This window comes from Dunckerocampus dactyliophorus, chromosome 18 (assembly GCF_027744805.1).
Source record: "Dunckerocampus dactyliophorus isolate RoL2022-P2 chromosome 18, RoL_Ddac_1.1, whole genome shotgun sequence".
NCBI lineage: Eukaryota > Metazoa > Chordata > Actinopteri > Syngnathiformes > Syngnathidae > Dunckerocampus > Dunckerocampus dactyliophorus.
The window spans coordinates 11,931,797-11,945,040 of NC_072836.1; the positions used below are offsets into that span (position 1 = coordinate 11,931,797).

A 13,244-nucleotide genomic window follows, 5' to 3' on the forward strand; every position below is an offset into this window, starting at 1 on the left:
AGTATATATATGTATATATATATGTATATATATATATATATATATATATATACGTACATATATATAGTGCATGTAGGTATAGTGTAGGTGTACATATAGTGTATAGTGCACTATAATAACAGGGTTTGACACCTGCTGAAATAATGGCAGTTGTAATCTTACAGTTTTGTGCAACAAATGCAAATTGTACAACATCAGGGACATCCACTGTACTGTGTGTGTCGCCCGGAACAAGTGATTAATTCCAGTGTTTTAACTTCTGTGTTTGTGTGTGCATGAGTGTACCTCTGTTGAGTCATCATCAGCCTCAGGTAGAGGAATGCCGGCGATGTGGCAGATGGTTGGCATTAATGAGCGGTGTACCCCCGTGGCTGCCACGTCTCCCACATGTTTACTTTGCTCCCAGGACACATTCTCTATGTAGAGAAGAGTCATTGCTCCTCAGCGCCCCAATGTAGACAGACAGTCATGTAGTCGTATGCGTGTATGCTTGCTGTAGCTGTGACTGTCCTAAGAGGAGGCAGGGGTTGTTGTTGAATGCCATCCGTCTTGTTCACAATATGGTCAATGATACATGAAAAAGTTGAAATTGTTATGTACAGTATCTTCGTATTATTATTCTTTACCAGTATTATTATTATCACTTCACCAACTAAATAACCTTTTGGAGGGCATTAACCCACTTGAAATCTTACCAAATCCTGCAAGAATGTCTTGTAGCAAAAATGTACATATTTTAGAGGCCTCGGACGCCCCACAAATGCACACAGTAACACCTGTCCAGAGAGTGAGAAATCCCTGCCACTGCAGTGTCCGGTTGACAGGAAATCTGGTACACATACGCATAATGACATGATGCATGAAAAATTAAGAGCCTACACCATAAGCTGCACAGGGTTCGTTGGCAGGTGCCATTTTGGGGAGATTTTTGTTTGTTTTTTGTGTAATGTTTTAAAGTGGGCCGTGTATCATGGCTTGTTTGAAGGTTGGGTCCCGTATGCAGACAAGAGCCAGTGTAGTACTTTATAATGTTTATCAGACCCACAGAAAGGACCTACTGGCAAATCAGGGGGGGAAAGGAAACTCAGAGGGCTGCAATGGTGCTGAGCAAAGTCAGGAGACGAACGGAAAAAACACAAGGAGAGCTTAGCAAAAGGCAAGTTTAGACCAAAAAAACTTATTAGAGTCTAAAAAATGGGAGTGTTGCATGCAGACAGATGTCGGGAAGGTGAGACATGACTCAAACTGAGGAACAAAAAGGCAACTGCAAACAGTAGTTGAACCTAAGAGCTGTGGTGATGAACTAAAGTGACTGCAGGTGTGTCTCGTGGCTCCACCCAGGACCAGGAACTGAGGTGTCTGTAACAGAGGAAAACAGCAGAGGTCAGCAAAAGTAGTCAAAAGAAACAGAACGTGACACCGTGTTGACTTTTATCTGTAGACCTTTCTGCTGTAGGGAAAACTATCCAAAAAAATGAGTAAAAAAGACAAAAAAGCACTTTATGGTACATGTTGTTTAGATCAACTTCTACCAATGTCTAATCTAACAAAGATAATGATGTCAGAAAGGTATTCATTTAAAAGTATGTTTTAGTACTGCAGTTTACAGTCTTTTGGTACAGCACTGCAAGGTTACCCAAATATTATGTAACAGTTGTTAGTATAATGCATTACAGTTGTGCACAGTAGTAAAGGTATGTTGAAACTAGAATGGCACACAATACCCTAATTTGGCTCAGTCAGTGCGAACCATGCGAAAATGTCAAAAAACGGTGGCGATTGCAACATTCCCCACGAGAACTGTGCCAAATTTATCTGGGTTATTTTTGTCCCCTCCTTTTGTCACATAATCGACAATCTGTGGTATTTTTCACACATTTCCTGTTTTTTTTTTTTGTACTAGGCCAGTGGCCTAAGTGCCTCTCAGTGGTCTGTTTATTGTTTTGACCATTTCATACAAAATTATTTTGCTGAAATATAGATTTGGTGATGTGGTTTTTAAAAATTGAAGCAACACTCCACTTAGCTGTTGCGGCTGTATTGTTTTTGATTGACAGTAAACAACAGTCTTCTATTCTCTCACCAAACAAAAGCCAGCTTTTAAATGCATAATTCAAGAGGGCTGCTATTGACAAAGGCCCATTGGCATGGTGGTCCAGGCACAATTGTAGGAAGTGGTTGCACACACAGGAAGGGCAAGTACAGTGGAAGTATTTGCTGCACTGGATGATTGCTTTGGTGGTTCTGAAAGTCACCTTTTGACTCCTTTTAAGAGACCAAGTTGTCATTCCAATACTGAAGATACACTTTTCTGTTTTAGGGCCGAAAAAACAGAGGTGTTAAGCGAGGACCTCCTACAGGTGAGCTGTATATGTGTGCTGTTGTGCTGCTTTAGCTAGTCAGCAATTAGCCATATTTAAACACTCTATATGTGTATATGTTGCAGGTGGAGAAGCGCCTGGACCTCGTCAAACAAGTGACACACAGCACTCACAAGAAGCTGACGGCTTGCCTGCAGGGTCAGCAGGGGGCTGACGTGGAGAAGAAATCTGTCAAGTCACCCTCTGTGAGTCTAGCATGCATCAGTCAGCTTGTCTCTGATGCCAGGATGCACATGGAAACTGATGACCACAATCTGTTTGTCTCTGTTTTGGCAGAAGAAACTACCACTTACTCTCCTGGCACAATGTTTGGTGGAGGGAGCTGCAGTTTTGGGGGATGACTCCCTGCTGGGGTACGCCACGCAACGCTTCTCACATTATTGGTATCTGCATCACTCCCAGTCCAGTATTGAAGCTTTTGACTCTTAAAGTGCTCATGTCACCAAAAAAAGTTTGAAAAAAACAATCACAACGAAAGTACTCACTTAATAAAACGTTTTTGTTATACTGCTGTCAATGAGTGGAATGAAGTTGTGATTTTCAAACGGCCTCCAGCGGGTTTTCTGAACCGCCACTCTCTTGGCTGTGACGTCACATCGAGGACCAGACTCAACTTGTCAAAGAGAGGAAAGGCTGTGGCATGCACAGCAAAGTAAAGAAATTTAAATTAATGAATTAATATGTTTGGAAAAACGTAATAGAGTGAAGCCGCGATGTGGCGAGGGACGACTGTATTCACAACAATAACACAACAATTCAACAATAACATTCACTGATATTGTGTTCTGATGAGTGGGCAATAACACAATAAAAAATCTGCCACAACAGGTATGTTGTCTGACTGGCAGTGATTGACACTGACAGATCGACTGCACGATAACAGGACTGTGAGTTGTGATTGCTGTTTATTTAGCCCTGAAATTTGGCATTAAAACCCACACTATTATAAGATTCATAGAATAGATTTATAAGAGAAAAAATGTTGATTTACTTACTTACTTAACAAATATTTTCCACTAATACACATTCAGTCCCAAACAGTCCTGTATTTGAGGCGCAATCAAAACGACTGTCCTCGAAATGTGCCAACATTTTGGAAATGTGAACAGGTTTACTCCAGCTCCTCGAGTGTTCAAGCAAAATCCATCCAAAAACAATAAGAGGGCATGATATCCAAAATATACTGAATATATAAGAAACAACATAAATCCAACCACAACAATAAGCAATATATTACATGGGCATTTCCGGGTGAAAAGGTCTCTACACAAACTGGCATTTCCTCTTTCTTTTTCCGAAGACTGGTTTCAGTGAAAAAAGTGTAAAAAATGGTAATATTTCAACATTGAAGCACACGTCTAACATAGGAAATGTGCCTTTCAATGTTATTTTTCACGGCGAATATTAATAAGATTGTGTTTTGGTGACATAAGCACTTCAAAGGCCACCATATTTCTCGGGAGTGTTGACAATGCTGAAGTATTGTCAACATGCATCCGTTACTTCAGGGGTTTCCAATGAGTAACTCAGGCGCTACCAGTAGCTCACCAGAGCTCACCAAAGGGTCAAAGAATATTTGCTTCAAGGCTGAGTATTTGTGTAAGTGTTCAGTTCGGACATGATGCCTCTATTTAACAATAAATTACCACAAAATAGCATAGATAATGACCATACTGTCTGAGTGGACATCCGCTGTGTGAATCAAGTACAATTTGAATGTTGGCAGTCATAAAAATAAAACACAAATAACTCTATGGATTTGCAGAAATAGCTCTTATAATGATGAAAGTTGGAGACGTCTGTACTCGAGAGAAATGCATTCTGGAATATAAGATGCAGATGAACAATATTTTTTGTTGTTGTTTTCATGCTAAATGTGAGTTTTGGATACCAATATTTTTATATTTTTATATTAATCGAAACAAGCCGATTTTGTTTACTTTGTGTTGAAATAAACTATGAAAATAAATGTTACAAAAATGCATTAGTCCGGGAAGAAAATACTAACACGCTTTTTCCACAAGATGTAATGCCATCTGCTTGATTTGGTGGGGCACTATTCCACTTGCCCCCCTTATGTCAAATCTCCCCTGCACTGGGTTATGTTAAACTGCTGATTCAGCCATTCACAGTTTAACTTTATGGATTACTCCAAACAGGACGATGCTGAAGCTATGTGGAGAGACGGAAGAGAAGTTGGCCCAGGAGCTCATCGACTTCGAATTCCAGATAGAGAGAGATGTGGTTGAGCCGCTCTACGTTCTCGCTGAGGTCAGTAGACTCTGCTTTATGCTTAAAGGGATAGTTCAGATTTTTGACATGAAGTTGTATGACATCCCCATCAGCAGTGTAGTACATCAATACTGTAGTAGTACATCACCCCCCACTTGGTCCCGTGAGTCCAGTTCTGCTCAGATTTCCGTGACTTAAGTAAAGAGTTTGGCTACTCAAAACGGAGCGCCGCGGCCATCTTGTTTACGTGTGTGTTCCACAGCAGAAGAAGATGCGAGCGTCTTCATCACATACACAAGAATGGAGAGGCGACAGTGCACAGTGATAAGGCGGGAGACGAATATAACGCAGAGAGATTTGTGACTGTGTCTGATTTTTTCGAGGAGGCATTTGCATGATGCAAATGTATTACTCTTTTGAACACATATTGTTTTGAGAAGCCAAGGTCTTTACTTAAATGGCCCCAGGAAATAACGTTCCTCGTCACGGAAAGCCGACCAGAACTGGACCCGCTGGACCAAGTGAGGGGGTAATCACTGTTGATGTACTACACTGCTGATGGAGATGTCATCCAAATTCATGTCAAAAAATCTGAACTAACCCTTTAATAACAATAACACATAACACTTTTTATCCAGAGCCAGAACAGTTATGCATAGCATCATCTAATTTTTGTGTCTTAGGTGGACATTCCCAACATACAGAAACAAAGAAAGCACTTAGCTAAGCTTGTCTTGGACATGGACTCAGCACGGGCAAGGTGAAGGACATCTTCTACTTCTACTACTGCTAGTATTGTTAACACCACACACTTTGAAAACTGCTTCCCTAAATGATTGTGTTGTCATGTGAATTTTGTGGGATAGTTTACAAATTCACGACTGTAAATGACAGTTGTGGTGCCCCCTGTGGGTTGTGGTCAAAATGCTTTGGAAATCATGCCAGCAGCGTGTAATACGTTTTATGATCATTAGACTTATGTCCAATAAGTTGCTAAATCCCCCCGAATTTCTGCAGAGACAGTTTGCTGGGAGGCCATGCTTTTCAACCGATCTTGCTCAAATTTTATAGACATGTGCTTGTCAGTCCCATAAAAGTGCGTACAAAATTTTGTGGTGATTCAGCTAAGCACCCTAAAGTTATAGTGTGAGATTTGTAGATAGTGTAGTGTATTAATTGTGTTAATAACAGCACCACAATGTGGTGTAATTGTCAGAAAACTATTGCACAGGCAAAACAATAGGGGTGCACGTTTTGAAAAAATGTCACTCTTTTGTAGTTGTTCAGGAGCAGAATTGAAACAAATCCACTTGGAGGGGTGCAAATTGGTACTGAACCACATTTCAGTCTTTGCCATAATTGATTTCAGAATTTCAAAGCGATAAGAGCAGGTTTAAGGTTCAACTTTGAAATACGTAGTGTAACCAAGAATGTGAGTTTTGTACTATTTTACAGTACATGAGTGGAAAATCTCACTGAATCCATTTAAACCCAACAGAATTTATGTTTGCTGACTTCCTGCTTCCAGATATCAGCAGTCATCCAAGTCGTCCGGCCACCCAAGCACTCTGCAGCCCGGTACCAAGTCCGAGTCACTTAGAGAGGAGATGGAGGAGGCAGCCACTCGGATGGAGATTTGCAGGGTCAGACTCGGAATGAAATACAGTCGTGTGAAAAAGTGTTTGCCCCTTCCTGATTTCTTTGCTATTGCATGCTTGTCACACTTAAATATTTCAGATCATCAAACAAATTTAAAATATTAGTCAATGACAACAGAACTGAACACAAAATTCAGTTTTTAAATTAAACTTTTTTATTTTTAAGGGAGAAGAAAAATCCAAACTTACATGGGCCTGTGTGAAAATGTGATTCCCCCTCCCCATCTTAACTGAGATGAATTGAGATCTATCAGTCTGGAAATGGTTATTAAGCCATTTTGAAAGCTTTGGGACTCCAGCAAACCACAGTGAGAGCCATTTCCCACACATGGCGAAAACATGGAACAGTGGTGAACCTTGCCAGGAAGTGGTTGGCCAACCAAAATTATGCCAATAGCGCAGAGAAAACTCATCCAAGAGGTCACAAAAGACCCCACAAAAACATCCAAAGAATGCAGGCTTCCCTTGCCAGTTAAGGTCAGTGTCCACCATAAGAAAGACACTGGGCAAAAACGGCCTGCATGGGAGAGTTCCAAGACAGAAACCACTGCTGAACAAAAAGAACATTAAGGCTTGTCTCAATTTTGCCAGAAAACATCTTGATGATCCATTAGAACTTTTGGAAAATACTCTTGGGTCTGACAAGACAAAAGTTGAACTTTTTGGAAGGTGTTTGTCCCATTACATCTGTCGGAAAAGTAATGCTGCATTTCAGAAAAAGAACATCATACCAACAGTAAAATATGGTGGTGGTAGTGTAATAGTCTGGGGCTGTTTTGCTGCTTCAGGACCTGGAAGACTTGCTGTGATAAAAGGAAGCATGAATTCTGCTGTCTACCAACAAATCCTGAAGGAGAATGTCCGGCCATCTGTTTGTGACCTCAAGCTGAACTTGGGTTCTACAGCAGGGCAATGATCCAAAACACATCAGCAAGTCCAGCTCTGAATGGCTGAAGAAAAACAAAATGAAGATTGGATTGGCCTCGTCAATGTCCTGACCTGAATCTTATTGAGATGCTGTGGCATGACCTTAAAAAGGCGCTTCATGCTGGAAAGCCCTCCAATGTGGCTGAATTACAACAATTCTGCAAAGATGAGTGGGCCAAAAGTCCTCCACAGCGCTGTAAGAGACTCATTGCAAGTTATCATAAATGCTTGATTGCAGTTGTTGCTGCTAAGGGTGGCCAACCAGTTATTAAGTTTGGAGGCAATCACTTTTCACACAGGGCCATGCAGGTTTGGATTTTTTTTCTCCCTTAATAGTGAAGAGTTTCATTTAAAAACTACATTTTGTCTTCAGTTGTGTTGTCACTGACTAACACTTACATTTGTTTAATGATCTAATCATTTAAGTGTGACAAACATGCAAAAAAAAATAAGAAATCAGGAAGGGGGCAAACACTTTTTCACATCACTTTATATTACTGTTTCAAGTTGAACATTTCAATAAGCTTGAGGCTTTTGTTTCAGGATCAGTTGTCTGCAGATATGTACAGCTTTGTGGCCAAAGAAATAGACTATGCAAATTATTTCCAGACAGTAAGTACTGCACTAGTGTATTGTATATTCACAGCTGTGGTCCCAGTGGGAAAATAACTCTGCATACTTTAAGTGCATGTTCTCTCTACATGTCGACAATTGTTCATAGTCTCTCCCTCTCCTCCCATCCACAGCTAATAGAGACACAGGCGGAATACCACAGAAAGTCACTAGAGATTCTTCACAGCATTCTGCCCCAAATTAAAGCGCACCAAGGTCAGGCATACACTGTACAGTATGTGTGTGTGTGCTACAGTATGTGTGCCCTGATCATGTACCGGCAGGAGCATCTGAATGACAAAGTAATAGAATTACCAGCCCCGGTTTTGCTGTACAACGCTCTCATTAAGATGAAATTTGCTTCCCACAGCTTAATTGGTTGCGTAAAGAACAATCAGGCGCTGGTTTAAATATCCAAATTAAAAGTACTTCGTATGCTTATTATGCAATGTCATGTTGTATTGTGTAACATGTTATATGTACAATCCTTGTACAGCAATTGAACTATGCAGTTCGTAAATACTGACCCAATATTGACCCTGAATATCAGTTTTAAGACAAAATTCATTTTTATATTATTATTATTATTATTGTATCAAATTTCTTAGCTGTTTGATAGCTCTTGTGTTGGTGACTTTAATGACTTCAGCAATATTTTCAAATTAGCATCATAACTGCCTCTCTGTTGTTTGCTAACTTGACCAACCAATGAGAAGCTCAGTGGGTCCAGCGGGTCTTGTGTTGCGACGGCATCTCTCCAGGTGACTGGCGTGACAAGAAAAAAACCCTCTGACTTGCTTGGGCTGAAGTCATTTGGCGCCATCTGTTAGACATACTGTACACTACCGGTCAAAAGTTTTAGAACACTCTAATTTCTCTGGAGGAAAAACCTACATTTTTAAAGCAGGCTTTACCTCCTAACGTACGTGCTCCTACGTGCTGGCTAAGTGCAAAAATGCTTGAAAATCACAAGAGACACACACTTGACACACGGATTTTCAAACCCACAAACAGCACGCAAAGCCCGTAGGAAGAAAATTGGGATTTAAATTATTTTCTGCGTGCACGTAGGAAGCCATTACGCCCATCTTGCAATTGAAGTGAGTGGGCTGCATGAGCCTCGTACGATGCCCAAACACGTATGTCCCCAGTGAGTGAAACGTACGACAGCCTTACATGAAGCGCACCTAGCACGCACGAGTCGCACGCCGCACTCCTGATCTAAAAGCTACCAACGGAGGGAAAGCACGTGGGTATCACGAATCACTTGCTCCATAAGCCCGCCACACTTGCAAACCCTCTGATACCCTACTTCTTCTACGTGCTGGCCACGGCCAACAAATTTCCAAATATAGTGGAGCGTGTGGTAACACGTAGGTTAGGAAGGCCCGCTTAAGTGTTAAGATGGTCTGTCTTTCTTCCATTGTTAATTCATTTTTTCTTGCCATTTTTGTAGAAACAAATGACTTTCTCCAGTACAATGCTGTTCAACTGATGTTTACGGGGTATAGTACCACAGTGTGTTCCCAACACTGTTTTTATGGAGCCAGAGGAGGTAGTAAGTACTCCAGAACTTGTAACACCTGGAGGAATTACTTACACCAACTGCCGAGGCTTGATCAACCTCCATTTCTGCAGAACAGCTTTAAATTGTTGACCCATTTTGTGGTCCCTGAAACAGGCCTTTTTCTGTAATTTTGAAATACACATAATTTTCAATTTTGGGTAACCTTACCTTTTTTTTAACCTCTGACACTTCACCACTTACCTTACCTGTACCATTTCAAGCTATTGATTGGACTTGAACAACTTGAATTTCAATAAATAACTGGAAAAATTGTGGTGTTCTAAAACTTTCGACCCCAAATATAAAACAACCCATCCTTTTCAGACTTTTTGCTAGGAAAAAAATACCATCTTGTCCTGCTGTCTAAATAATAATGTAACAGACTGAGGTGCATTGTTCTGCTTCTATGTGTGACTGTGGGTGCGGTTCTGCATTGCAGAGGCATGGGTGGAGAAGCCATCATTCGGCAAGTCTCTGGAGGAGCACCTGAACATTAGTGGGAGGGAGATCGCCTTCCCCATCGAAGCATGTGTCACCATGCTGCTGGAGTGCGGCATGCAAGAGGAGGTAGATGATAACAGGATTGAAGTTTTTGTCACGTAGCATTTGTGCGTTTCTGCGAAGTTGTTAGATGAGTTTGGGTTAACTGCAGTAAAGCTCCCACAGCACATAGTATTTTTCAACATTTTTAAATAAGTCTCGGAAGTCCCACAAAAGTGTGTTAGAAATGTGTTGGCCAAAATCTAGCCTTGGTGCTGGAATGTAAACAGTGGGAACATGTCTTTTATACGTCTGTAGCCTTCATGCTAATGAGCTGTGTTTGTCCATGCCTGTCTCCAACAGAGTGTATGGCCCCATGTAGCGCTAGTTTTTCATCTTATCACTTGTCCTACATAATAGATGTCATATATCACAAACAAAAACGTAACATTAAGGAGTGGGACGGGAGGATACAAACGATCGCAATACTTTCACAGCTGTGTGAGCTACAGTGCTAAAATTAAAGTTACATTTTAACAGCAACATCATTCACCTATTCAATGAAGAATGAAGAAAGGAGATGATAGATTTTTCTCACATTTAGTGCTCAAGAAGAGGCTCTAGGGACTGTTACAACCGTTACAACAGCATTTAAAGTGAATGTAGCATTATTTAAAATAGTACATTATGTTATCAGGGAAGTTTAGGCTTTTTATGTAATGATGTGTTTGTTTATGACAGGGCCTCTTCCGAGTGGCTCCATCAGCCTCCAAGCTGAAGAAGCTAAAAGCCTCCTTGGACTGTGGAGTTCTAGATGTGCAGGAGTATTCCTCCGACCCGCATGCCATCGCAGGTGAGCTACACCCACACCGATGTTCAAAGATGATCACTGTAGCAACAACGCCATCACCACCTACACTCCTGTCTTTAATTTAGTATTGCGTTTTACACAAACGATGATGTGATGTCATTTGTTCATGTCACGCATGAACGAGAACCAAATGTGTGTTGGAGGAAATGGGGAAAATGTGGCTGCTGCACCAGTTGCACAAGAGCTTTTACGACTTCTCTCACCCACAGGGGCTCTCAAATCTTACCTCCGTGAGCTCCCCGAGCCATTGATGACTACTGAACTTTATGATGAATGGATTCAGGCCTCCAAGTGAGTCACTGATTCCTGTAACTTAAAAAGAAACTCTTAGAACACTTAATTAGGTACACTTGCTCCACCTAATGAGACAAAAACTGTTTAAAAAAACTACATTTACACAGATAGCAATGTTCCATTTTTATCATACTGAAATGTTGACATTCGTATTTAAGAAGTATAATTCCCTTCTTTTTCCCACAGCATTCAAGATATGGACAAGAGACTCCAAGCATTAATGGCAGCCTGTGAGAAACTGCCAACGGATAACTTGAACAACTTCAGGTCATTCACCATCTCATATATGATGTTTGTCCTGCTGTAACATCTTTTAAATGCCCATTTCTCTTTTAATGCAACAGATATCTCATCAAATTCTTAGCCAAGCTGAGCGACTATCAGGATGCCAACAAGATGACACCCGGTAACATGGCCATCGTCCTTGGCCCAAATTTACTCTGGACGCATACAGAGCCGTATGTATCCTTCCCGGCTTTTCTTTGTGGCAAATGAATGCATAATTTTTCACATAACTGGTCAGGTTTGGTTCTTGTTTGCAGGGACATGACAGAGATGATGACCACACTGTCTCTGCAGATCGTTGGCATCGTCGAGCCCATCATTCAACATGCTGACTGGTTCTTTCCTGGAGGTGAGGAATCAAATTATATGCATGTACGTGTAACGGATGCCAGCCAGTGTGGCTTTGCAAGTGTACATTGTACAGGCTGGACTTTGAGCATATAACAGTAAAAAGTCAATTTTTTTTTGTGCGTGCAAAAACAGGTCATTTTTAGTAGTAGTAATGTTTTTTCTGTTTATTTATTTACTTTATTGTTATACTTGGCCAAAATCAGTGTAGTCTTCTTATTATAATTTAAAAAATACATTTTTTTTATTTACCACTCACAAAAAATGGCCATGCCCCCCTGACTCCCCTTCTTGAGTGCTTAAGCGACGACAAGGTCTGGTTGGCTCCAAATTTCTTAAAGCTCAATGAGGGGAAGACTGAGGTTATCTTGTTTAGTCACAGCGTTCCTTTTTTGGACTTGGGCCCCCTCAAGAACCAGGTACGTCCTACAGCCACCAGCCTCGGCGTCATGATAGACAGTAATCTTAAGCTTAATAAACAAATCAACGCCGTTGTAAAGTCTTGCTTTTATCATCTTGGGCTTTTATCTAAAATCAAATCATTTTAATCTTCACACCATTTTGAACAAGTCATGTACGCTTTTATTTCGTCACGTCTGGGCTACTGTAATGCACTCTACTCTGGAATGAGCCACAATGCACTCACTCGCTTGCAGTTAGTCCAGAACTCTGCAGACAGGAACCCCAATTCTCGCCGCCTTGCACTGGCTGCCTGTTCGTTTTAGAATTGATTTTAAGATTTTATTGTTTGTTTTTTAAGGCTTTGAACACTGTGGACTACAAAGTCGATCATAGACGTGCAGCCTAGGGTCTCCTGGTGCCACGTGCACTTGTGCACAACTACTTAAAAAATATTGTTCAAAGATATAAATAAAATAATAAAATAAGAATATCGTAATATTATTTAAAAAATAATAAATACATATAAAATATATTAAATATAAAACATACATATATTTAAAATTTAAAAAAATACAACAACTTTTGTTTAAAAAAAAAAAACGCAGTTTTTTTTGTGGGGGGGTTTAGCTCTTTTTTAGTATTGGAGCTCTGGTGGGCGCATGTAAAGTAGTACTTGGCTCCAGTGCACTGTATTGGTCCTCTACTTTTACAATTCTTACATTAATTTCTTAAAATCTCCATTGATGTCACGTCTGCTCCACACGCTACAGAGATTGAATTCAACCTGACTGGCAGCTACGGCAGCCCCATCCACACCAACCACAACTCCAACTACAGCTCCATGCCCTCCCCCGACATGGAGCATTCTGACCGCAAGCAGCAACACCACCACGACCAGAGCCGGCGCCCACTCAGCGTTGCCACGGACAACATGATGCTGGAGTTTTACAAGAAGGATGGGTAATGACACTGAGCGCATCCTTACGCTGCCTACTTCTCACTCTCTTGCCATTTTCCCGCCTCCCACGTCTCCTCTCACATCTGCTGCTGGAATTATGTAACACTCGTACATTAAAAAGCATCACTTTGAGGTCACCTGTCACACAAAAATCCCCACCCCTTTTTACCAGGACCCATCTTTCCAACAGCTACAGTACATGGAATACATGAGGCACGAATGCTTGAAT

The 13,244-nt window shown here is 41.0% G+C and overlaps 1 protein-coding gene across 7 annotated transcripts in view; it reads left to right on the forward strand.

The window, feature by feature from the left end:
- arhgap44a (Rho GTPase activating protein 44a) overlaps positions 1–13,244 on the forward strand; it is a 41,981-nt gene that overhangs the window by 15,055 nt on the left and 13,682 nt on the right. For 6 of the 7 annotated variants that reach the window (XR_008566723.1, XM_054759241.1, XM_054759246.1 and 3 more), the window contains exons 2-16: positions 2,321–2,360; positions 2,447–2,566; positions 2,658–2,734; positions 4,541–4,652; positions 5,297–5,373; positions 6,142–6,256; positions 7,742–7,810; positions 7,945–8,026; positions 9,817–9,944; positions 10,599–10,710; positions 10,938–11,019; positions 11,209–11,289; positions 11,367–11,480; positions 11,565–11,656; positions 12,828–13,017. Coding sequence is in view for 6 of the 7 variants with exons in the window: in XM_054759241.1 (XP_054615216.1) it covers positions 2,321–2,360; positions 2,447–2,566; positions 2,658–2,734; positions 4,541–4,652; positions 5,297–5,373; positions 6,142–6,256; positions 7,742–7,810; positions 7,945–8,026; positions 9,817–9,944; positions 10,599–10,710; positions 10,938–11,019; positions 11,209–11,289; positions 11,367–11,480; positions 11,565–11,656; positions 12,828–13,017 (1,491 nt within the window). In the remaining variant the exon portion in view is untranslated. Of the gene's footprint in view, positions 1–2,320; positions 2,361–2,446; positions 2,567–2,657; positions 2,735–4,540; positions 4,653–5,296; positions 5,374–6,111; positions 6,257–7,741; positions 7,811–7,944; positions 8,027–9,816; positions 9,945–10,598; positions 10,711–10,937; positions 11,020–11,208; positions 11,290–11,366; positions 11,481–11,564; positions 11,657–12,827; positions 13,018–13,244 lie in introns of those variants that run through there. The other variant, XM_054759247.1, reaches the window with a different exon arrangement.